This window comes from Epinephelus moara, chromosome 19 (assembly GCF_006386435.1).
Source record: "Epinephelus moara isolate mb chromosome 19, YSFRI_EMoa_1.0, whole genome shotgun sequence".
Classification (NCBI taxonomy): Eukaryota; Metazoa; Chordata; class Actinopteri; order Perciformes; family Serranidae; genus Epinephelus; species Epinephelus moara.
The window spans coordinates 34,726,764-34,750,462 of NC_065524.1; the positions used below are offsets into that span (position 1 = coordinate 34,726,764).

A 23,699-nucleotide genomic window follows, 5' to 3' on the forward strand; every position below is an offset into this window, starting at 1 on the left:
AATAAATATAATTGAGATAAAAAATAATAAGAATGTTTTAACATGTAAAGCAACACTTCTGTTCTAAATTTCATCATAATTAAGGCGTGTGTCTTAATTCATAGCTAGATAGAAAACATGTTATGCTTTGTTATGTGGACCACATTTATGCACCATGAGCACTTGTCATACAAACAAACTGTTTACATAGCTTTTACAACTGTGTGCAGATTTTTAAGATGGTTTAAATAGGCTACAGATGAATATCAGGCATATTAAGACACATGATAGGCCCTTTTTCCAAAAACACAAAATTCACAAACTGGTTAATGTTCCCCTGAACCTTGTGGCTCAAGAGAAAATATTTTGTGAATGTAGCTTTTGGTAAGTGCATTGTTGTCATCCAAATTGTGTTAGTCACAGTAATTATTACAGGCTGGGGAAATCTGTGGTAAGTGTGACTCAGGAAAACAGAAAGGTCAAGCTGATTGTATTCATGTAACAGTGTGTATTTGTGTGCTTTCAACTGACATGATCATGTAGATTAGACTTTAATAAATCCCTGTTACAATAACATACACAGGTTGAATGCAACCTAGAGACATATACAGCTTATGGTAAACAAAATGCCCCACAGATGGCAAAGTAGCTGACATCATTCTACGCAGACCGGATCAGAGGATTAGATACACATCTCAATTTAATTTCCAAAACTCCGCCCTTTAATTCTGAAAGCAGATACCATCATTTCCGCAGTGTTAGCTGTTGTGTCTGGGTTAACTTGACTCAGTTCATCCTCAGCAGCGCCTGCGTCTACACTTCCAACAATGGATGCTTCCAACGCGACCAGAAGCCCATGTCAGCCAGAACCGGGTGGGCGGGTTTCCTGGACTCCCTGGTCACGTTTCGGGGTCTTTTGTGACCGTAACATCAGCTGGGCTGCGCAGCTGGAAATATTTGATCCAGCTCAAGTGTACTAGGATTCCCTGGAACCAAAAAGCTACAGAGACGAGCTAAATGAGGATGTGCATTAAAAAAACAACAGCATCACCTTCAGTCGTCTCACTTTGCTTTATCAGACGGGATCAAACGTGCATCACTTTTCTATTATAATCCAGTTTAGATATTTTAAACAACTCAATTACTATTTACTGTTGTAATATTTTTTTTTAAATCAAAACCTACTCCTAATGGTGCATTTGGGAGTCACTGAAATGTTTTGTTTACATCTAGTAACAGATGCCAAAATAAGCCACGTTTCATATGATGACAGCGATTTTAACCAATTAAATTTATTTTAAAAAAAAAAGACATAGTAATTGTAAACGTTTATATTTACCAAAAAAAAAAAAAAAAAAAATTCAAAATCAAAAACGGTGTACGCCTGTTTTTGTCTGGCACGATGACGTAATGACGCTGCCTTGCTGTTGACGTAAGCGCACTCGTTTTGAATCCCGGAAAATACCGGTTGAGAAGGCGGGGCGTTTGTTTAGTATTTATTTTCAAACTGTTTACGTGGCATGTGCAGTTTTAAAACATTTTTTTGATATTAGCTATTGTACGCTACTTAACCACGGTGGCTTTTAATCCGGCATTGGTTGCGTCATCACGTTAAATTAAGTTTAGATAAGATTTAATATTTTGAGCATCATGGGTAACGTGTAAGATAATTTTTCACTTGTATTATATTTGTAACCGTCTTAAAGTGTTTATTAGTTTCTATTAATGATTTATCTATATTTTGAAAGGACTTACTTGTATATTTATTCGATAAAAATCGTCATGGCGGCAGACGCCGTGTCACAAATCGAACCACCCTGTCCGTTAGAGGGGCGTTGGCAGTTGGAGCAGGAATGTGCTGCGCGTGCTGTCGCTAGCGAATGGACAGACAACATGGAGGACCAGCGGGATGTTCAAACTTCCAGGAGAAACGGGAGCTCCCGGTCGTTGTTATCGGCCGGTTCTGCCGTGGCGATGGAGATTAAACGGAAGAAAATACGACAAAGCGCATTATTCCTACAAACAGAGGTACGATGGGTAACGTTACAGGGTTATTTTGTTTGTTAGCCGTTAACAATGAATCACAATGACATTTCAGTTGACGTCGGAGGGAGTCCAAAGTGTCACCAACGTATACACACAACAACTATAACTCAATAATAACTCAGTAGGCTGTGTTTAATTAGCATGTTAACAATAACTTACATTTTCTAACGTCTGTTTCACACACTACCTGTCAGTGCCCCCGGGACAAAGCTAGCTTGAAGGACCAGTTATCCACCATGGGACATGCCATCTTTTAACAGTTAACCGAAACCAGAGCTTTGTCCTCTCTGCATTGTTGAGTGTGTGCAGACATAATGCTCTCTCCGTGTCTCTAACATCGCTCAAACTAATGTCATTTCAGAACAAAAGCATGAAACGATGCCCCAGTCTCCTGAATGACACTCTGCAGATAGTAGAGGACATGAATTTGTTGTACATACGACAGATTTCTAAGAAGCTACAGGTGCATATTTAGATTGTAATAAGGAGAATGATGATGTCTGTATGCATAAAACAAATGTACATGCACATCTAAACTTTACTTGACCATTTCTAACCCACCAACACCATGGTAACATACTAAATTGAAAAAACAAAAAAAAGAATTTAGTGTAAGATGCTGTCAGACATCATCATACTCCATTTAGGGTAGCATTACATATATTGTAGCTAGAACATCGGCCACTGTTTACTCGTTCTTTTTAGTGTGCCATCTATTTATTTCCATACTTCATCATCACCACCACCACATTAAACCATGCTCTCACGGTTGTGTCCTTCTATCTACAGTATAGTGGTCATCATGAAACCAACTGCTCGCCCTAACCAATCCTCTTTCTCCCTCTGCACACCTTATTTCACCTCATACTCCACCACAAAAAGTTGCTCTTGAGTGATGATGTTAAACATTAGTTAAAACATTAGTGTGTCATTGTCAAATTAATTGTCATGGTACCTTCTGGTGTTGTTGCCAGCAGTGGCACTAGAGGATCACTTTCGCTTTAGGTCTTGTAATATTTAGTTGTCTTTCATTCACAACAGACCCTGAAAGCTTTAGCTCAATTTGTGCCAGGAAGACGGTGCCTTTGTGCTTTGTGCTGCAAAATACTCTTTCTACTTTGCCAAAAAATCTCAGATCCAGAGGCACACAAGGTTAAGTGCACTGAGCCTGGAAGAGATTACAGCTCGTCTTATAAGTGTTCTTGGTTGTGTATATGGAGTTTATGTGCATTACTGTGAGTGATGTAACACATTTAACATTGGAGGGGATTTTTTCCTGCCAAAATCAACATTTAAGGGCAACTTAACTCTCATTCCACTTCAGCAAAGTGAGCAAGTCTCATCATAGCATATTGTTTCATGGACTACTAACACAATTCAAAACATAACTCACAAGCTGCTGGTCTGTTTTTAATGGATTCATTCAACTTTCGTCTTTGCATGTTTTGTCCAAGAAGAACACGAACATACAGGAAAAGCTCGACTTTGAGATGCGAATGCGCGAGGGTGCCTACAAGCTGCTGCTCGCCTGCAGTAAGAGAGAGCAGGTTCTCAACGCCTCCAAGAACCTGCAGACCTGTAACGCCAGGATCAAGGCTTATCTCTCACAGCTGCAGAAGAAGAAAGAGGAGCAGGACGCGATGGGAGCAGTTATGAAGTAAGGAACTGGATGCTTTCTGTGATCTTGGGTGTGGACGTTGTCATGTTAGAGCTGCACAGCTGCAGTCCTTGGCGTTCAGTTTCAGCACACATTATCAAACTATGCAGTGTGGGTTTTAGAAAGAGGGTTTTATTCTTGACGTGCTGTTTTTTGGCTATGAATTGAATGTATTGATACGCAGTTTGTGATCAATTGTAATGGTAAACTCAAAATTTGATTTCAGACTTTCAGATCCAGTTTCAGATGAGCGTGTATCCTGTAATGGGACAATTGCAGTGTCTGGTAAGACTGCTCCCCTTTGTCCAAAATAATTCAGGCCTACAGAGTCACAGTGCAGAATAACACTGACACCAAGTCATATTTTTGTATTTTTTAAGGTAGCTTTTTGGTGGATATAGAGCATTTTGGATCCAACTTAACTCTAAAGGGTGTTTCCTCTGATTTAGGGCTGCGCTTTCCTTTGATGTGGAGGGATTCAGCCTACTTTAACAACAGAGGGAGTAAGTTTGTTTCTCCCATTTAGCTTTACCTCATGTTATTTTGGGGATACTTGCTGTACTAACATACACTTGTGTTTATAAGGCTCCCGTCGAGTTGCGGTGTTCTGTCTGATGCAGATTGGCTCCGAGGTGTTTGACACAGAGATGGTGGTGGTGGACAGATCAGTCACTGACATCTGCTTTGAGGGAGTCACCATCTTGTAAGTATTTATTCTACATGTCTAATATGCGGTGGCGCTGCTGTACGGTGGTGGAAAAATGTGGAGTTATATGATGAAGATGTTGCTGGAAGTTTGTTCTGTATTTAGTAATATGAATATTAGAATAATGTGCGGGTTTTTTGTCACTAATACTGACACATCTACTAATATGATTACTGGTCACAATATTAATGTTCATGCTCTAATTGAAATGTCTCTGTCCTCTCATAGTAAAGACGCAGATCCTTACTTTGAGCTGAAGGTGGAGCTGTGGAGCTGTGCCGTGGAGGAAGAGCTCACCTTGGTAAACACGCCAAAGAAGTTGGCAAAGAAGCTCCGCAGCTCCTTTGGAAAGACCGCTGGGAAGAAGCTGTGCCCTCTGCTGGACAGTCCAGACCCTGACACCTTCCTGCAGTACAACCCCATACCCGTGTACGTACTGTGCTATCCAATAAAACCCTTTACAGACTCTTGGCTCTCTGTGTAAGACTTTTGCAGATTTCAACAAACTGGATTATGGCTTGTTACTGGAACAAAAGGTGTAGCTGCAGGCGAACACAGCTGCTCTGTTGACAAATCACACTGATGGAGTATTGAAATAAGGGTTAAGCCAATATTTGGGGTTATGAATACTAATACGTTTAGCCTGTGGATTATTCTGTGCCAGTTAACTATTATATTGGGTGAAAAAAAGCATGCTTTAAATGTTCCCGTCTGTATTTTATTTGTATCCAAGAGGAAAAGCGTGCGTAACAGCATTCAGAGCATAAAGTGAATCTCTCAAACTGAACATCTGTAAGTGATACATACCACCTGTTCAGTGGGAGGAGAAACATTGGGCTCATTAGGCGTTTGAACAAGGAGATAATTTACACGAAACAAAATACTGCAGGGGACGCACATGTGTTGGGGTTAAAGGGTTAGAGTCTTTGTATAATGATGCATCTTTATTGTTATTTATTGTCAGGGTTAGAGATGAGCAAGCATCTTTTATGATTGAGCCTGAGAGGGAATGAAAACAAGGCAATGTGGTGTACTTGAAAGAACGCTAAACCCTGTGTGTGTGTGTTTGTTTGTGCTTCTACCTGTAACAGCGGAGCCAAGTACAGCCTGCTGGCCTACACTACACTGAGCCTGCCCGAGGCAGACGGCAGCTTTCAGTCTCACTCTCTCATTGTCCTCCAAGACGGTAAGAAGCAAAGGCACAGAAATTTAATATGTGGGATGTGAAGGAAGTATGCTTTTTACTCCCTGATTTTGATCAGCACTGTGGTAATAATACAATATTTTTACACAGTTAAAATTGAAAGCAAAAATTACACAAAATAACCTGTGATTAAAGTTCACCTTGGATTACCTGCCTTCCTTTGCGTGAGTGATTAAATGATAAGGAAGTTAGTGCTCAGGCATGTTTTGGTTATCCAGCTCTAATTTTAGGTTGTGAGGTTGCACTATGGTACATTAGCGTTCAGATCAACAGTGCATATTATGATAAGGTATTGTTAAATACTTACATGACAGGATGCTACGTGACAGGAATCATCCCTCATGTGTGTTTGATGTCCAGCACGGCACCTGTATAACTGAGAAAAGTAGTTTAGTCATGTGATTTTAACTTTTCAAACAAGACTGGAGTGATGTTTTAATGAGTACTTCATTTAAAAAGAGATCACAATCGTTTTTCAATGAGACCTCTGTACAAAAAAATGATATACAATTTAAACAGATGCACATGACACTATACAAGTGTGACAACCTTTTAAAATGTTCAAGTGGAATAAGATAGTGTAACTCCAACATTGTTTTGAGTTTAGCCCACTTATACACAGCATAGTATTAAAATTGGTTTTCCAAGTTCAGTGTGAACTAAAGGTATGGCTAATGTTACCTGACGTTGTCATACTGTATTTAAATGCTACCAGAGAGCAGAGGTAACCAGGCAGTTTATGCATTAGAGCCTTATAAATAAACAACATACAATGCTGCTCCCTTCTGTTTGTTAGGGAGGACCATCCCAACTTTTCATGTAAGATGCAACGGTGAGTGAGAAATGTATCACCGGTGATGAAGCACAGCACACTGTGATACACTGAGGCTTTAGGGTGGAGGGAGAAGCATGCGTATTTACATTATCACCCAGCACAGACGTAATTGTAGATTGCACAATGGTCTTTTGAGTTGCAGAGGAGAAGCATGATTCATTCAGTACAAAAATCCAGTTTTGACCTTCAGTTTGCTTCATAGGTGTTTCATGTGAGTCTTAAAAGTGAGTTTGGTATTCAGCCAGAGTCCCAAGTATTTATAACATTCAGCAGTTTTGGATATGGGCAGTTGGCTGGATACTCTTAGTTGACCTCGAGACAGTATCTTTATTAAAGGCATATAGTAGTTCATTCAAATAAAGATCTCTGCTCCTCATCCCCACAGCTGAGTGGTCATCTTGGCTCCCCCTGTATGGCAACCTCTGCTGCCGCTTGGTGGCCCAGCCTACCTGCATGACACAGAGCATGATGAGCGGCTACCTGAGCCAGAAGGTGCGTCGACTGCTGTTAGCATTAGCTCCATAGCTGGCTCCTGAATGAATACGTCACTTCCTTTGTTTTATGTTCTCTGGATGAATTTCAGCAAAGTGTGGAGGGGATCTATCGCTGCTGCAGTCTGTACTGTGTGCTGAGCGCTGGACTTTTGTCCTGTTACTTCACCCTGGAGGAAATTGATGCTAAAGTGCAGCCCACCCTCAACGTACCCATCAACAAGGTAAGACAGAATCCCAGACACTCTCATTTGCATTTTAATGCTCAGTTGTTCTATTAAGCTTATTGATTAAAAATGATTTGCACTCTACTACAGTGCTGTAGTGCTGGAGGAAATCTATTTCTAAGATAAATTAATGTACAGGCAGAAATGTAGCTATTGTTGTCACCCTTATCGGTGTTACTACCATCACTACATTATTATCTCTTTTTAATTGCGCTGTCTGGCTATTAGAGTTTTGAATGGAATATAAACATCGTGTTCATTATTATTGATTGACCTCTCAGTTCAGAGTTTTCTCTAACAGTTGCAGAATAACCACAAATACAAAATGCCACATTACTCACTGAGATCCTGCATCTTTGGCATTTTGCTGCTGAATTAATTTCTTTTCCTGCAATATCAGCGATGTCCTTTTTAGAGCAATATCTGGAATAGCACTCTGATTTGTATACCGTGGAACTCATTTTCAGCTCGTGATAAGCTATCTGCGTTGTTTCTGCAGGACACCCGGATCCGTGTGATGGAGAAGGACTCAGCAGGCCAGAAATCCAGGAGTCTGTCCATCAGCAACCCTTCACCAGACGGGTCTGAGACCATTGTCTTCACCACGGAAACCAGGGAGGAGCTGGAGGACTGGCTGGACGCCCTCCATCAGCACCTCTATGATCAGAGTGAGTGTGTTTCCGCCTATACAGCAGCAAGGTGTGTCTGTGCATACATGTGTGTACAGGGTAGGTATGTCTCTTAAAAAGGTCATGTGTGTGTTTGAGAGTATGAAGAGAAGGTGGAGTGTGTGTGCGTCAGTGTGTATGGGCGAGACAAGTAGCTGCACATATATTTCGCGAAACTCCTCTTAGCGAGAACAGATAGTATAATCTTTATCTTTGTCTCTCTCTCATGCCTCTCCTTGTTTACAACCAGGCCAGTGGCTGCACTGCTGCAACCAGCTAATGAAGATTGAGGTCGTGTCACCACGGAAACCATCACTCTTCCTCACCAAGCAGGCTGACTCTGTTTACAATGACCTCAGTGAGTAGAGTAATTGGAGCGAGTGGGTGAAGTGAGTTAGTCGCGGGTGGTAATTCGCTGACTGTTTTACAGGATTTGTACGAATCTATTTATAGACGATATGATGTAAGTGCTCAAAACAAACGAGGCACCTCTGTGGAATAAATGTATTCTATTAACCACGCATAATAGTTTTAATTTCAGTGGTGATGCATGTAAATAAAACCCGTTTACATGCAAATTAGAATATTGGAACGTGGGCTTATGTGTTCCTTGTGACATGTTGTTATATTTCCTCTGCGTTTTAATCAAATGTGGCACAAAAACAACACCAATATAACATTCGCCTAATCTGTTTGACTTTTATTTCAATGTTCATTGTGTTTGATGTGCAGGTATAAATTCACCCGGCAAGTTTGAGAGCATCACAGACATGATCCACAACAAGATAGAGGAGACAGACGGCCGCTATCTTATAGGTCATGAGGAGGAGAAGGAAGTGCCTAATTGGTCCACTCTGTTTGACGGGTCCCATTCAATGGTAGTAGTGCAGAAGGGTGTTCTGTCCCAGAGCAAAACCTCCACCCCTTACTCAAGCCCCAACCCCAACACCAGCTCTACGTCCATCGGGAGCAAGAAGCGTCGTGCCCCGCCCCCTCCCTCCGACAGAGAGCCTTACGCTCCTCCCAGCCGCCCTGCCAGACCTCCACTCCCTGCCTCTCTTCCTCCTCCTCTTCCTTCATACCAGGAGAAGGAGAACTCCGGCACTTGCACTTCACGCCCAGCTGCAAGGTCCAAAACTGGCAGACCATCTCTGGACGCCAAATTCTCTGCCATCATCCAGCAGCTCCAGCGGAGCAACGCAGGAGGAGCTGGAGCCATCAGCCGGAAAAACGCTCCACTGGGCGTCCTCGACATACAACCACACAGCCAGCCTCAGCCTCCTCTCCAGCAGCTGGAGCACCACAACCACCACTCCCAGCACGCTGAAGCCGCAGGTGAACACGGCTTCCTCAGAGCGAGTCACGGTCCTGGTCCTGGTCCTGTTCCCGCACCGAGGAGCAAACTGAGGAAGTCTTTCAGAGAGAGGATGAACCTTAAAGCCTTGTGACCTCCACCTGCAACATTAGCTGAATTTAACCAACTAAACTTACTGTGCCACTAATACAAATAACAGAACGTTTCAGCTGAGCTCAGTGACATTTATAAAATCAGATATCACAGTATACTTGACTGCAGCTCAGTAGCAATAATGATATTTAGAGCATGACTGTAAATGTGGACCCACTGGTTTTCCCATTAACATCGTTAGCTGCTAGTCGGCCCAGCCACCTCCCTCTGTGTCCTTATGCTAAGCTAAGCTAGCTATCTCCAACTCCAACTTAATGAGCTGATAGATAAGAGAGTGGTATCGATCCTCTCATCATATTTCCCAAACTGTTGACCTATTTCTTTAACCTAAAGGACGGGTGGGTGACCTGCTCACTTAAACAAAGATCCTCACAGTGTCCATCATGACGACCCAAATCCCAGCTGACACCTCATATCACAATATCAGTACTGTATTGATGCATCTGCAGCTCCACTGTCCATTTATAAACTCTTTCATGTGCAGCTAACCCGTAGATGAAATTGAAAGCTGTATGTTGGCTCGAGCGCCGCCGTCATCAATCCCACTAAAATGGAAAGGCTTATTTCTCAGCTCTGCCACTGGAACATGGGCCGAAGAAAGAGCCTTTGCAAAAGCACTCAAATTGGAATTGATCCATTGGCCGACTGTGAACGAGTCATTCCTTTTGGAACTATTGACTTATTCCACTTACTGTGACAACTTTATGACCACTATAGCTGATTTTAAGGGAGCAGGATTTTAGGAGCAATCGCAAGCACTAATGTGACTTCTCCATTTCCCAGAGGTCCTAATAATGGAGTGACCTTGGTTTTCAGTGGCTACACACTATGTCCAACATAATTTAACACTGCAGCCTGTAAATGCTATGTGCATAAATGAATGAATGAGTCTTTTGAGTGGCTGAAATAATGAATGCCCTTGTGTTTGTGTTTTGAACATATCCAATACTGCCAGCCACTAAATATTTCAACCACTTAACAGTCACGTGTTGAAGAATGGTCTTCGTAATTACACACAGTGTACAAAACATTAGCTTCAGCTACTTTCTCTGAAATTGCCTGGCAAGATGAAGCATTACGGTGAAAGCTACAATCCCATTTTTTTATATCTCACCCTCTAAAATTCTGTTTAATCAAGAGGGGGAGATGTAGATTTGGGGGGAGGCGGATTACAGGAGGATTTAGTTTAAGCCTTGAAAGAACCAAGAATGGATTGTACAAAAGGGGATGCTGCTCAATATTAGCAGCAAGTTCAAAATGTTTTCCATGCCTGGTGTGTATTACCAACACATTAGTCACTTTGATGTTGAACTGTATATACATGGACAAACAAGGGAAGGTTCTCGGATCAAACTTCACAGCATCTGTTTTTATTGACGCTGAAACACCTTGGACTGTGTGATAATGGCTGAAATCATCACAATATCCTGTTGCACTTCCTGTAACATCTTGGCCATTTTCAGTTGTGCTTAGTGTGCGAGAGACTAAAGGATATTAAATTACACACCGATGTTAGTGACAGTTATGGTGAAAGCTAACATTAGCATACAGTATTTCAGATTAACTGTGTAGCTGTGGTGAAAGCAGGACATGTTGCTCCTGCAGATATTAAAGGGACAGTTCACCCCAAAATCAAAAATACAATAAATTTCTTACAGGAACTTTATTTCTACGGAACTACAGTGGCCAACCATATCACCTTGCAGAAGGGAGCGTGCATCTACTCATGGATGAGAGGCTCGTGCTCGTGATGTAAACATATTGCCACCCTCCGTGGCTGAGCTGTAACTTCAGCTAGCTCAGTGGGCAGTGAGCAATTTCATGTAGGAACTAATTCTTTCTACCAAACTACACCCACTAACTGTATCACCGTGCAGAAGGAAGCGTGCATCTACTCATGGATGAGAGGCTCGTGCCCATGACAGTGCAAGATGTAAACATATTGGCACCTTCCTTGGCTGAGCTGTAACTTTAGCTAGCTCAATGGTGCTAGGTGAGCTAGCAGTAGATGCATGCTTCCCTCTTCGTAGTAAAACAGTGAAGACTTTCATGAACTATTTTCTTTCTACCAAACCACACCCACCAACTGTATCACTGCTCAGAAGGAAGCGTGCATCTACTGCTAGCTCAGCTAGCACCACTGAGTTAGCTAACATTACATCTCATTTTAGGAGGACGCCATTAATGTTTACATCTGGCGCTGTCACAAACACGAGCCTCTCATCCATGAGTAGATGCACACTTCCTTCTGCGCTGTGATATAGTTACAAGTTCCTTCAAGCAGCTGCTCACAACAAGGTCTGTGAATTATCTTGAGTAACTGGGTCATGACTTCTGTATAGACACATTGCTGTTGTTTTTTGTCACGTTGAGCACCACAAGCTGAGTGTCATCTAATTCCATTATATTGGAGAGAAGGCAGACATCTCTACGGCTGATATCTCCAACACTCGCCAGCTCACTCCAAAACAGTCTAGACTGATAAACAGCACTACAGGTAAAATTGTGTTTTTGATTTTGGAGTAAACGGTCCCTTTAAGCTTGATGAACATGTAGTCTAGCTGCTTTATGACTGAACAACGACTGAATGTTTTGATCAGAGCCAAACTAATGAGCCCAATTTATATTAATATACAGTGTTTTTTATGTCTTTACGGTTATTAATTACACACAAGAGCAATAACTTGTAGTTTTTTGTATAGTTTTTGATTAAGATGTTCTGTAATTCCTTTTGATCATATGTTACTTTCAGCATGTGAATTATTTAGACTATGTGGTCTGTCTTTATGTACTAGTAAGTAGAGATACATTAATCTTGTGCTAGTGCAGAATAATTTGTGCATAGTGTAATGTAAGAAATATATCTTTGTTTCTCAAAAAAGTGCAATTTCTCTCCTCGCTATTTTCACTGTTGTCTGGGAAGCTAACTGTATTTTTTATTATTGCTGATCTGCAATAAAACGGCCTACATTCTACCCTGGTGAGGCGGCTTTATTTTTGCTGAGCTTGGAAGTAATACTGAATATTTTTCATGGTAAAGGTTTACCAGGGGGTGGCAATAAAAGTCAAAGCATAGCTTTTATTGCAGCCCAGCACACGTCCCATAGAGATACATGCACTGGCACATTTCTCTACTGCAGCAAATACTGGAGAGGCTTCTCTGGCTGCGAGCCCAGAGGTAGCCTGTTGTGAAGATTAAGGCGGATGGAATCTCATAGCCAGATAATGGTATTACAATAATAAAACCCCATTCACACTGCATTTACTCAGGGAAAAAAAAGGAACATTACATTGATGTTAGTACACCGGCGTTAAATATCAGTTTATTCAGCCCTCGCTATTTATCTGCAGCTCAGTTAAAAAACACAACTGAGGAAACGCATAGATAGTAAAATATTTTAATTAAATATACAGGAGGTCATATCATACAAAATGTCTTTATTTTTTTGTCTTGCTTGCCAGCTGGGTGATTGGTAAACAGATGGCTACTGTATCAAAAACACTTTCAGGATGCACATTAATGGAAACAACGTGGAGGAGGAGGAAAAAAGAAAAGTGAAACGACAACAAATAAAAAGAGTATCCTAATTCTTAAATTGTAGTGTTCGTTTAGATCTAACATGATCATGGTGACCTTGAAACAGAGCAAACAAGGACACAGCTAGATTGTGTAACCGACTTTTATACTGCTTTTATACTATTTACAGATTATAACAGTTTATATGATAACAACCACGCGGTACTATCTACAGTGCTATTTACACAGGAAATAAGACAAGAGAGATAGAGGGGTTGTCGTGAATTGATCCCGTATGAATGTTCTGTACAGGAGCCAGCACTAATGCCAGTTTTACCTACACACAGCAATGTACAGTACTTAATCAGAAATGAATGTCTTTATCTAAGTATTCAGTAAAACTTTACACATAGACGTTTACAGCTTCTTCTTCTTTTTTTTCTTCTTCTTTTGAAACACCAGACATGTTCGACTGTGTATTTCGACTATCCTGGATTGCAATTATAGTGGTTGTAAAAGCCAGAGCAGGTGTTGTCTTTGCACCTCAGGCTACGGAGCATGGTAGGCATACTTTATGGAGTCTGGTACCTTTTCATCACTGCTAGAAAACACATCGAGCACACATGCCCTGCGGATGACAGACACCAGACCTGTGTCAATATTAACTATCAGTGAATCTTTTCAGGTTCTTTTACTGCCTGACACAGTTAAGCGAAGTAAATAGAGTCATCTAAGCACAAGTACTAACCATCGGGTTGAAGCGTCGCTGTTTAAATCTTAAAAACATTGAATTTTGTGCCTTACCTATCAAGTCTGGTGTCTGAAAGCCAAGTGTGCCATGTAGTTTTTGTATGAGTGCTGCATTTCAGACAAGAGTGACAGTAATATTGATATTTCTCTACCCTGCTACAGGAGATAAACCTTAACAACTGTAGTGCTAACTCTAATCCAAGACTGCGAAAGGCACAGATATTTGCAAAGCAATAATATCCTAAGTGACAACATTCCTATCAAATCATACAGTGAGTCTTTTCAGCGTGTTGAATAAAAAGAGTCTGTTCACCAACAACGACAAAAAAAAAAGCTTTTCAAGTCGAGAACAAAAAGATGAAATGCTGATTTCTTGTGGTGAGCATTCCACAGCAGACGGCTGCTTCATTACGCCGGCCCTACAGACAAAAACAAGCTGCTACAGTCTACTCATCACAAGGGGTGTCAGGATCAAATTACTTTCAATCCGGAAAGTTAAAAAAATTAAAACGGCTTTTCATTATCTTTAACGAAAAAACATTCGTGATTTGTCAACAGAATGAACTGCTCGTGTTGTATGATCTGAAATATATAACGAATAAGAACCTGAACCGAGTAAAACGTGAGTCTACAGTACGTCCGTTACACACAGCACCTCTGAATGTTAGGATAAAACTATCTCATGTCATGCAGCACCGCAGTGAGTCTATGCCGAGGAGTCCGGGTGGATTTACTGTGGCACAAACTGGCGACAGCTTTCAGCGTGGAGACATGTAAACAGATGCAACACCACTGGCTGTCTAAAGTGTGATAATGCACTAAACAGCTGTTGAACATGATGGTGAACGCACCGCTAGTTATATAAAGAGTTTCATTTGCGCTGTCGTGTTACTTGTAGTGTTTTTAAGCAAAAAAGTTTAGCCCTCAGACGCAGTAAACAAATGGCTTTTCTCTGTTGCCCTCCACTTTTCACACGTCCAGAGCAACAACCTGACTCATGGTGACTGAGAGCGGCAAACTGATTTGTGAGCACATACACGTGAGCATTGTGCAAATAAGGATACAACAACAATAACAAAAAAGATACAGTAAGTGGTGATAAAAATAAAGAACAGTGCAAAGTATATAAACATATGCATACACAAATTTAAAAAAAGAAAATGGAATTTTCAGTCAGCCTGACTGATGAGTTTATCAGTCTGTAATCAGCCAAAGTTTCATTATCAGTGTTTGTTTTCGACTGAGCCACAATCCCCGAGCAAAAGAGACAGAAAGAGAAGCTGAGAAAGTTTCTGAGGATGAAGATGGAGAGAGAGAAGTACATCATCCTCTCTCCTCTCTCACAGTCTGGTGCTGGGGTGTACCGAGGACAGCTGAGGTGGTGGGAGGGTGGAGAGAGGGTACAGGTGGTGCAGCAGGTCCCCGTACAGTGCGGCCCCGCCCGGGTGCCTGTAGAAGTGGTGTGGGCTGGGGCTGGCGGCCAGCAGCTGCCTGTGGAGCATCATGGAGTGGAAGGCTAACGGGGGCACGAGGGGAGACACTGCTGACTGGCTCTTCAGGTACTGGAGCCCTGGGTGCTGCTGGAGCCCGTCCTGAGCTCCCGGGGACACCAGGCTGCCGGGCGGGTACATGGCAGTGTAGAGGGGTGCAGCGTGGGGTGGGGGGTAGGTAGTTGTTGGGTGGCCCTCAGGGAGATGGTTGTTGAGGTGAACAGCGTGGGCCGGCTCAGCTGGTTTTAGCTCTTCTGGGTCGCTGCGTCGGATCGCGCCAGCGGGGTGGATTGGCGTCACCACGCGGACCTTCCTCTCTGGGACTTCCTCGCTGTCGGGTTCCACGAGGCTCCGCTTGCTGGGCCGAGTGGGGCTGGTGAGGGACGAATCACTTGAAGCTTTTGGGCTGGGAAATGGCTGCGATGACTCTGCTGGGCTCTGTTTGGAGGGAGAGATGGTCATAGGGGGAACTCTGCACGCTTTAGGGTGGGAGTCCAAACCCTGGTGCATGATGGGATACGGGAGGCTGCAGAAGGAGGGCTTGGAGAAGGAGGACACCCTCTGAGAGAGGGGTTTGGAGATTGTAAAGTCTCTGGGCTCATCGTCTGCTTCTCTCCTCTCCCCGTGTGTTTGAGTCCTGTCACTGTAGTGAGATCTGTAGGCCAAGCCCTCTTGCTCCAGGCCCGGACAGACAAAACCCTGGCTGCCCTCGTGGTCCCTGGCGTAGCGCTCTCGCCGATCTCCGTTGGGGAAGCCGACCATCCTCTCCTGGCTCAGGCAGTTCTCAGTTTGCCTGTACAGACTGTGGAGGTGAGGGGAGGAGTAGCAGTCGCTTGTGTAGCTCCGGGACTGAGCAGCTGGACCCTGGAGTAGCGTCTCCCCGGCGCTCTCCACACCATCCTGGCCATGCGCTCGGGGGAGATAGGGCTGCCACGGCGGATTGACTTGAGGCTGGAGGTGATGGCTCGTCCGGCAGCTGTAAGTCTCTGAGAGCTCCCCGGCAGCGCTCCTCTCCGACGAGCCACTGGCAGCTTGTTGGTGAGGCTTGCTGCTCTGGGCGTGCTGGATGACTGATGGCCTGAATACTGGCGCTACCTCCGGGATGTTGTCCGACACACAACCATGCCTCTGTCCCACCACCTCCTCCTCACCCTTCCTCTTCTCCTTCTCCCTTTCCACCACTGATATGACGGGCAGAGAGGAAGCCACCGTGGGAGGTGGAGGCTGCAGAGAAGTAAAGGAGTAAGGGTTGGACTCACACACTTGGGAGAGGAGCTTCTTTTTGGCTAACGGAGACATGACCCCCTGGCTGGCTTTGCAGTAGGCAGCCGTCTGCGTGGGGCTCTGGGTGGACTCCTTCTTAATGACCCCATAGTCTTCCTTCTCTGGGTAGGAATCTGAGCTCAAGTCTATACACTGTCTGTCTGCCTGCTTACACATCGGTAACACTTTCCCCACTCTCCCACCGTGACTTTCTATGGAGTCTTTGACCCTGGAGGAGGGCTCAGGCAGAGCAACATGTCCGGCAGGTTTGTTCGGATCCCAGCGGTGAGGCAGGTAGGGGTGTTTAGGAATAAAATGCCCTTCAGTTTGCTGTTCACAGGAGAGTTTTGCTTGGAGGGCTTCGCTGATTTGCCTCCACTCAGGCTGGGGACCGGGCCCAGCATGAAGGGATAGACCAGCATGTGGGGCTCTGCAGACTGGCTCTTTGGGGCAGAGTGAAGATGGCTGCTCCAGCGCCAAGGACTCCTCTTTCTTTAGGGTAAGATGTAACTCTTCCTCCTCTATTACAATTGGTTCATCTCGCAGAGATACCTCCTGTTTTATGGCTGCAGACAGCTCGTGATTCTCCTTTTTCCCCTTGGAGTCCTGCGTGCAGAAAAATGATAGTTGTTACAGTTGTTTCACAAAGTCTAATAAATAAGACACTCCTATATTTTTTGGTTATTTTGCAATTTCAAAGACAACAGAGGGCGAGGAACTGATGAGAGAGCACAGGGAGATTCAAATTAAACTGAATTCAGAGCGAGGAGGAATCCTGATGAGGCAGCACGTTGGGAGAAGTCTGTGACTGACCTGTGATTGTTCTTGGCCTTTCACTGTCTCCCCTCTGTCCTTTTTACTCCCCAGCTTGGGATTGTTGGGGCCTTTGAGTTTCTTGGCCCCCACTCCTTTGGCTTTGGCTCCTGACGCCTTCTCTTGGCCGCCCTCCTGCTTCCTGGGTTTGGCCAAGGGGAGGGGTTTGTCATGCTCGCCTTTAACGTGCCTCTCATAGGGGAGGAGGAGCCTGGGGAAGAATGCCGGCAGAGGAATGCAGATGAGTTTGTGGTAAGATCATGTTATGCCATGTCACGCTTGAAGGGTACAATTACTAATATATGTTTTTGTTCCTCACACACAAACACAAATCATTTTTTAACCAAACAGCAATTTTAGATTTAGAAAAAATACACAAACTATACATCTGAGCACTAACGTGAGGTAGGTGAAGCATATTCTAAGAAAACCACCTTGCTTTTTTCTGTGTCCCGACTTAAAAAGTACAATAAACCACATAAGTGCTTTGTTTGGTAATACCAAAAACAGAAAGAGCTAAAGCTTTGCCACAGGCATGCAGAGTATCAAGTGCCTTGCTATAAAACCGCCTTGTTTTAATACGTGGCAAGCATTAACAATCCTATTGTAATTAATCTAGGTTAGGGGAAATCCAGGTTCACATGGGTGCCAGAGTGTGTGTGTGTTTGTGTGTGTGAGTAACCAGTCATCTCCTGCTGAGACAGATCACATTTCATATTCGTTAAACCTTGAGAGGAAGGAATATGAGTGTGTTTGCGGGTGTGTAACGTTCATGTGATCGGGAATACAAAGGAGGAGAATGTCTGGAGGAATTGAAATCAAAACCTCACAGCATATAATATCTAATTTAATATACAAATGTGATTAATCACAGAAGCCTGTAAAGTGGTTACAGTAATAAAGTATTTCAGCTGGTAACAGTACGCTGCAGCTTTTAACACACCGTGTATTTAATGTGATTAAACGCAGGATAGCTGCGTATGCTCCGACTTAATTAAGTCCATACTAAGTGACAAGGACCATCCTGTAGAGAAAAAACATTAAACTATTTTTGACTTCTGTTATTTCTCCTCTGAATACTTCCCAAGTCAATTTTCCGTATCTGATGTCATAACTAATGGGAACATTAAGATCTGGATAACATAACAATACCCATGTGTAAAATAATGACATGAAGAAACCAGCGAGGGAAACTTTTAGACTTTTATTGCTCTGAAAAGAAAATGGAAATTGGCACTAGACCAGAAATAAGAAACGTTGTGGAAGAGGAAACCAAGACAACTGAGAAACTACAACACTCCAAACTTCAATAAGCTCCTCTGAAAATCTCTCCAGCTCCTCTGTCAGGTTTTTACAATAACAATCCATAAAAGCCAGACAGAAACATGACTTTCTCAGTCATGAGAAAAAATAAGGTCTTCTCGTGTAACGACAAGAGACGGTTGCAGTATTCCTTTTAAGGGACATGGCGGTAAAACAAACAATGAATCAAGAGCTGTTTCGCCTCCTCTTCAAAAGGAAGAGAAAAAAAAGCCTCAGAGAGTTCAAGAGGCTCTGTGGGATTTTTTGTTATTTTCCCTCTGAACAAAAGTGCTGGCAGGGAAAGCGGTGAAACTACATTTCATACAGCTGGTCTGGCACCAGGCCCCAGGCCAAGAAAGGAAATGTACTATTAAATGTGACTTATTGGAAAGACGGAGAGCAAAGAGGTTGTGAAAGAGAAGAGGGGAGGGAACGAGAGCGAGAGGAAAAAGCAACACAGGGAGCGAAAGAGGAGATAATGACATGTTAATGAAGAGCAAAAATGATTCTGAATGAAGGAATGAAGAAACTGAGATAAAAACAGGCCATCTTTTTAACTTTAAAATAGCAGCAGCGGTAATTTATTACAAATAGAGAAGTGGTTCTCAGGCTTTCTATTATTAGGCCTCACTGCACAGAAAGAGCAGGTATATTATAAAAGTGTGGCTTTCCTCAGGCGTGTACATGTGTGTTTGTCACGTGCAAATGTCCAAAGAAAAGTGGCTATACTGTATATACAGTACACCAGGGCGCACTGCCGACTATCACGATGATCTGTGGGAAAGAGACGGCCGCCTTGGCCCAGGTCAACTTTATGGAATGTCAATATGGGGCGGGGGTGGGGTGTCACAGGCCCGGATAATGTAAGAGCTGAGCCCGGGAAATTACTGGAGCCTTAAATAGTTCCAAATGGAAAGGCTGAGATAACCGAGGAGAAACTAAGAAAACCAAAAAATCAGTCTCAGGAAGTTCCACACACTGTCAGAATTATTTGCTTTGCTACGCTTAATAAATATAACATGATTTATCAGAAACTGCAGCCTATAAAAACAATCCGTCCTACAAGTGGGACTTTTAATTCAGAGAGCGTTTACAGTTTTATGTAAATTCACAGAAATGGCTGAATAAGCAGAGAGCATTCAGGCTGCGGGGCACTCTCTCCTTCATTTCCATTTTTAACTCCTGGTAAAAAAAAGAATGGTAAAATCATAATAGAGCCCTCAGTGTGAACTGGAGTAATTTCAAGCAGTGTATATATAACTTAGTCATGATCATGTAATATAGCACTCATAATACAATACCACTTATATAAGTAGCAATTTCCTTGGAGGAAGGGGAAGGGTTGAGCTTGGCAGCCACTGCATTAGTTGAAAGAAAGCCAAGGTGCAGTTCATAATTTGAGCCACTGGGGGGCGTGTGCTGCACTGACAGATTCCAGGAAGGAATTTCATTAAGGCAGGAGAGGCAACATTTTTATGAGGTCAATAAATACTTAACTTCCTCTCATGCCAATTTATCACATGCCTTTTGTTTAAGCAGCCATTTTCCACGTTGATAACAAGCAACTAAAATATGCAATGTGGAGATTAAACATTGAAGAGGCACAGAAGATGTAATTAAGTTTAAAAATACTGCCTCATATGTTCTTCTATATGATGCATTATATCTGTGTGGGATCAATAGCAGTGTGAAGAAAAACATCAAACCACCACTGTCAAGTAAGCATGTCTGCGCCTTTGAAATAATGGATTGCACACAAAGCACCTCCCCCCACAAAAAAACACAACTTGGCAAAAACAAGGTGACTTTACCAGCAATGTGCTGCTCTCATCTGAGTTTTGTGTTACAGGAACAAGCAGCGTGCTAGAATCCAAGAAATGCCTAAGTCACCAAATAAGTGGAAAAAGCCTGTGGGCTGTTCCATTTCAACAATTTCCCTCCCATCCATGCTGAAATTAATTTTAACTGGTGTTGTGTTAAGATCACAAGAGCTGCTTCATGCCTTGAAAAAATGAGAAAAGAAACTATTTAAAGAGCTGGTGGACAAACCCCCGGGGCTGTAGAGAGATTTGGAGGAAAGAAAATGACTTACTTTTACAAGCATGTGAGGAAAAGAGAATAAAATAAAGGAGATAAAATCAAATCTTTATCGAATCTAAATGCAATGATTAAGTATCGTCGCAAAACAATAACTGCTGTGGAGAAAGAGGGAGACAGGATGCCAGCAGAGGGATAAACACACATTGTAGCCGGTCCCTCTGCTTTGGATTCATGCCTCAAAGCCCCTCTTTTGTCTCGAAGCCAAACCACTTGAGGTGACCCTCATTCATGCAGTTAAAACAGGAGGGCAGCGCAGGAATGTATGAAAAACTTAAGTCCTTTGTCAAGTCTGAAAATACCAGATTTAAAATGACCTCTACTGTTCCCCCGGGGTTTGCTCTCATTAGCTGCTGCCGCTGCAGCTCGCGGTAAATGTTCGCCATAGCAGGTGTGAGCCAAGAGTGCTAACTGTTTAAAATAAATGTGTGCTCGTCTCTGCATAAAGACACACTCAAGTATTAATTTCCAAAAATACACAGCATATGTTCCCTCTTGCTGCCCGGCAGTGGACTGAAATCTCTGCGAGAACGTCATTAATTTAATTTGCTACACTGAACTAGTTATTAATCTCAGTAGACTTGAATAGATTCTCATACAGTCGATTGCCTGTCACACGTCAGTGGCGTAATTTGTGATTCCTCATCGCCACTAGGGAAAGAAACCTTGGACCTTTTGATTAAATTCCACGCATAAAGAAATCATCCGATATTGTGATTTGTTAGATCGCAGCAAAAGAAAAAAAAGGGGTTTTATCACTGAATGCTCAATGAAGTATTTTGTCTTGTGGAGAGCTCTCAGAGGTTAAAATAGCTTCCTGCTATTTTAGTGTAAAGAACATGCAGCTCTCTGGCTGCAGTCCCACTGAATCTGGATTTCAGCTTCACAGTCATGCATGTACAAAGAATGTGGCTTTTGATGCAGACAACATGTTGAGACATTGTTTACGGTGTTAAGGAATGCTGACAGACAATATGCAACCGTGTTCTCATATTGCAGCTCCTCTGCCCTTCCTCTCCTGCCGTATTTCTTAATATTGAATCATTTTTGCTTGCTTATTAAAACCAGTTTCTTTCCCTGCTTCTCTCAGGTTGGGGAATAAAAAGCAGGCAGGACGTGGAGGTGATACTCCCTCCCTCCCACCACCACCACCACCACCACCTCTTATTGTAATCCCTCTGCTTTAGAACAAGAGACCAGAGTAATTGAAATCTGTGTTTCAGTATTAGACGAGCCAAGCTAAAGTGTAATGCGCCACATTTGATGTATCTGCAATACAGCAAGGACAATGCAGGGAGATGCTGACGAGTGCAAGATACTGAGCATCTAGCAGAATGAAATTAAAACAACACTCCTGTCTCCTCTCTCTTCCCCCAAATCTGAACTCTATTCTATTATAATTCTCTGAGTGGAGACTGGCTCAAGGTTGCCTAATAATTATGAGCAACACATGTATTTTTATAGCTGGAGAGCAGCTTTAGTGAATGCAGAGGAACATCGATACCAGGAGGAATGAATAAAGGCGGAATCAATAAAACATCTAGTCGACTAAAATTGGAACAGGCGTGCATCCGTCTTGAAAGAAGCACATATCTGCATTTGAGAATATTTCACAGGCAGGCCTCAGACTGCATGTACAGTACATCTGGCAAACATCTAATACTTTAAAGATGAAATGATCTAATCCAAAACCCCTCATCTGCGCTCTCTCCGCTATTGCCCAAAAACCTCAGAGTTTTTAAATAGCAAATGATTCTAAATTGCTTCTCTGTTGCCATGGATACCCCCCCTCCTCCTCCCCTCCCCTCCAAAAACCCCCCCTCCCACCCCAATACCAACCCCGTTGTGCAATTACATTAGAGTGCCAAGGCATGGTGAGGTATTAAAAATCTGTAACAGGCAGAAATGAACAGAGATAGTGAAATGTGATGTTTCTGTAACAAGAGATCACGTAGGAAACCAGGAAGATTAAATATGTAGGAGCTGTTAAAAGGCGCTGACCTGTATAATGAAAGAAACAGCATGAAGTGCAAGGCAGGGAGTGGGAGAGAGAGAGAGAGAGAGAGAGAGAGGAGAGGAGGGGGGGCACGGAGAAAATGGCACAGCACAGAAGCAAAAGGCAGTCTATTTCAAGGTTATTGATGCCATCTTTTTCATGACCTCATTTTTAATTCAGAGCGCTGGGCCCTGACAGCTAATCTCGGGAAACGGTTTAAATAAATATCATTAAAGCTTCCCCGTAGCTGCAGCAGCAGACCTTGGCTTGGACATTTCTGCATTGATTTTCCCCTGCGCGCTAATGAACGGTGCTCAGCGACTAAAAAACAGTAACTTTGAAAATTACAATTAGCCGAGGTTATCTCCTGTTCAATTCCAGCAATGTAACTCCATTACTACCAGTGATTACCACCTGCTCCTGGACAGCATAAATATAGTGATTATGCCCCTGGCTCCATCTTTCACAATAACATCTCCTAGGAAACCATTTCATATGATTTTACCATTAGGGCCGTAAAGGGATAATGTGTATAATTTAAAACGAGAGCTGAATGCTTGTGGATATCCACAGTCTTTAACCCACATAGCACCAAGACAGCCAAAAATATCCACTTAATTTAAAGCAATTATGTCCTGAAATATTGTTTCCTTTCTTCCCACCGGCTTGAGACTTTATATTTCCTGCTCTACTGTACTTTGGCCCGCTGAGACAAATCAGAAGTGATCCTTCTGAGAGGAGAGGAAAACTTAAGTGTTGTTCCAGTTTGTACGCCGTACATTCTTCCCTGTGAATTATATTTCTGTAGCACATTGACTAATGATTAAAGGTGGAAACAAAGACGCCTCTGGGGAACAAACACACACTTCAGCGAGCCCACAAACAGCCTCATTCATCATGCGGAGAGAATGGCCGTGTTTGCTGAGTTAATACAATGAAGCTAATTGCCCTCCAAGCAGCCCAAACACCGAGGCTCAGCTAAAATTATTCCCCTGAATGGAAACTCGCTCAGCTTCAGCTGATCTCTCTCTCCTTCCTCTCTCGCTCTCACACACACACATGCCCCATCACCTCCGCCCCTCCCTCTTACACCTTCTCCCTCTGTCAGCCTGATATTCACTGCAGTGCGTGGATATTATTGCTTTGTATTGATTCAGCATTATTTTCTCTCAGCTGCTTCTCGGTGGCTG

The 23,699-nt window shown here is 42.9% G+C and overlaps 2 protein-coding genes across 4 annotated transcripts in view; one reads left to right on the forward strand and one right to left on the reverse strand.

Annotated features, from left to right (window-relative positions):
- The first annotated feature begins 1,847 nt into the window (after positions 1-1,847).
- Positions 1,848-12,246, forward strand: rtkn2 (rhotekin 2). 3 transcript variants are annotated; one of them, XM_050071839.1, is made up of 13 exons: positions 1,848-2,007; positions 2,387-2,488; positions 3,480-3,682; positions 3,909-3,967; positions 4,132-4,185; positions 4,268-4,385; positions 4,617-4,817; positions 5,480-5,574; positions 6,813-6,919; positions 7,011-7,142; positions 7,645-7,813; positions 8,064-8,171; positions 8,546-12,246. In XM_050071839.1, the coding sequence occupies exons 1-13, from the start codon at positions 1,873-1,875 to the stop codon at positions 9,259-9,261; spliced, it is 2,199 nt and encodes a 732-aa protein (XP_049927796.1). In that variant the 5' UTR covers positions 1,848-1,872; the 3' UTR covers positions 9,262-12,246. The 3 variants fall into 3 exon arrangements, with proteins under 3 accessions (XP_049927796.1, XP_049927797.1, XP_049927798.1); XM_050071840.1 differs by having other exon boundaries at positions 3,483-3,682; XM_050071841.1 differs by lacking the exon at positions 2,387-2,488 and having other exon boundaries at positions 3,483-3,682.
- Positions 12,247-12,663: 417 nt separating this feature from the next.
- The window catches only part of arid5b (AT-rich interaction domain 5B), a 103,588-nt gene continuing 92,552 nt past the window's right edge, over positions 12,664-23,699 (reverse strand). Inside the window, exons 9-10 of the mRNA XM_050071372.1 lie at positions 17,115-17,325; positions 12,664-16,907 (exon numbers count right to left, since the gene is read on the reverse strand). Of these exons, the coding sequence (XP_049927329.1) occupies positions 14,889-16,907; positions 17,115-17,325 (2,230 nt within the window). The 3' untranslated portion in view covers positions 12,664-14,888. The remainder of the gene's footprint in view (positions 16,908-17,114; positions 17,326-23,699) is intronic.

Bases quoted from the DNA above. Each gene is read 5' to 3' on its own strand.
- rtkn2 (XM_050071839.1), top strand. From the start codon at position 1,873: ATGGAGGACCAGCGGGATGTTCAAACTTCCAGGAGAAACGGGAGCTCC. The intron at 2,489-3,479 runs GTGCATATTTAG...GTTTTGTCCAAG, and splicing joins AGATTTCTAAGAAGCTACAG to AAGAACACGAACATACAGGA. The intron at 6,920-7,010 runs GTGCGTCGACTG...GATGAATTTCAG, and splicing joins GCGGCTACCTGAGCCAGAAG to CAAAGTGTGGAGGGGATCTA.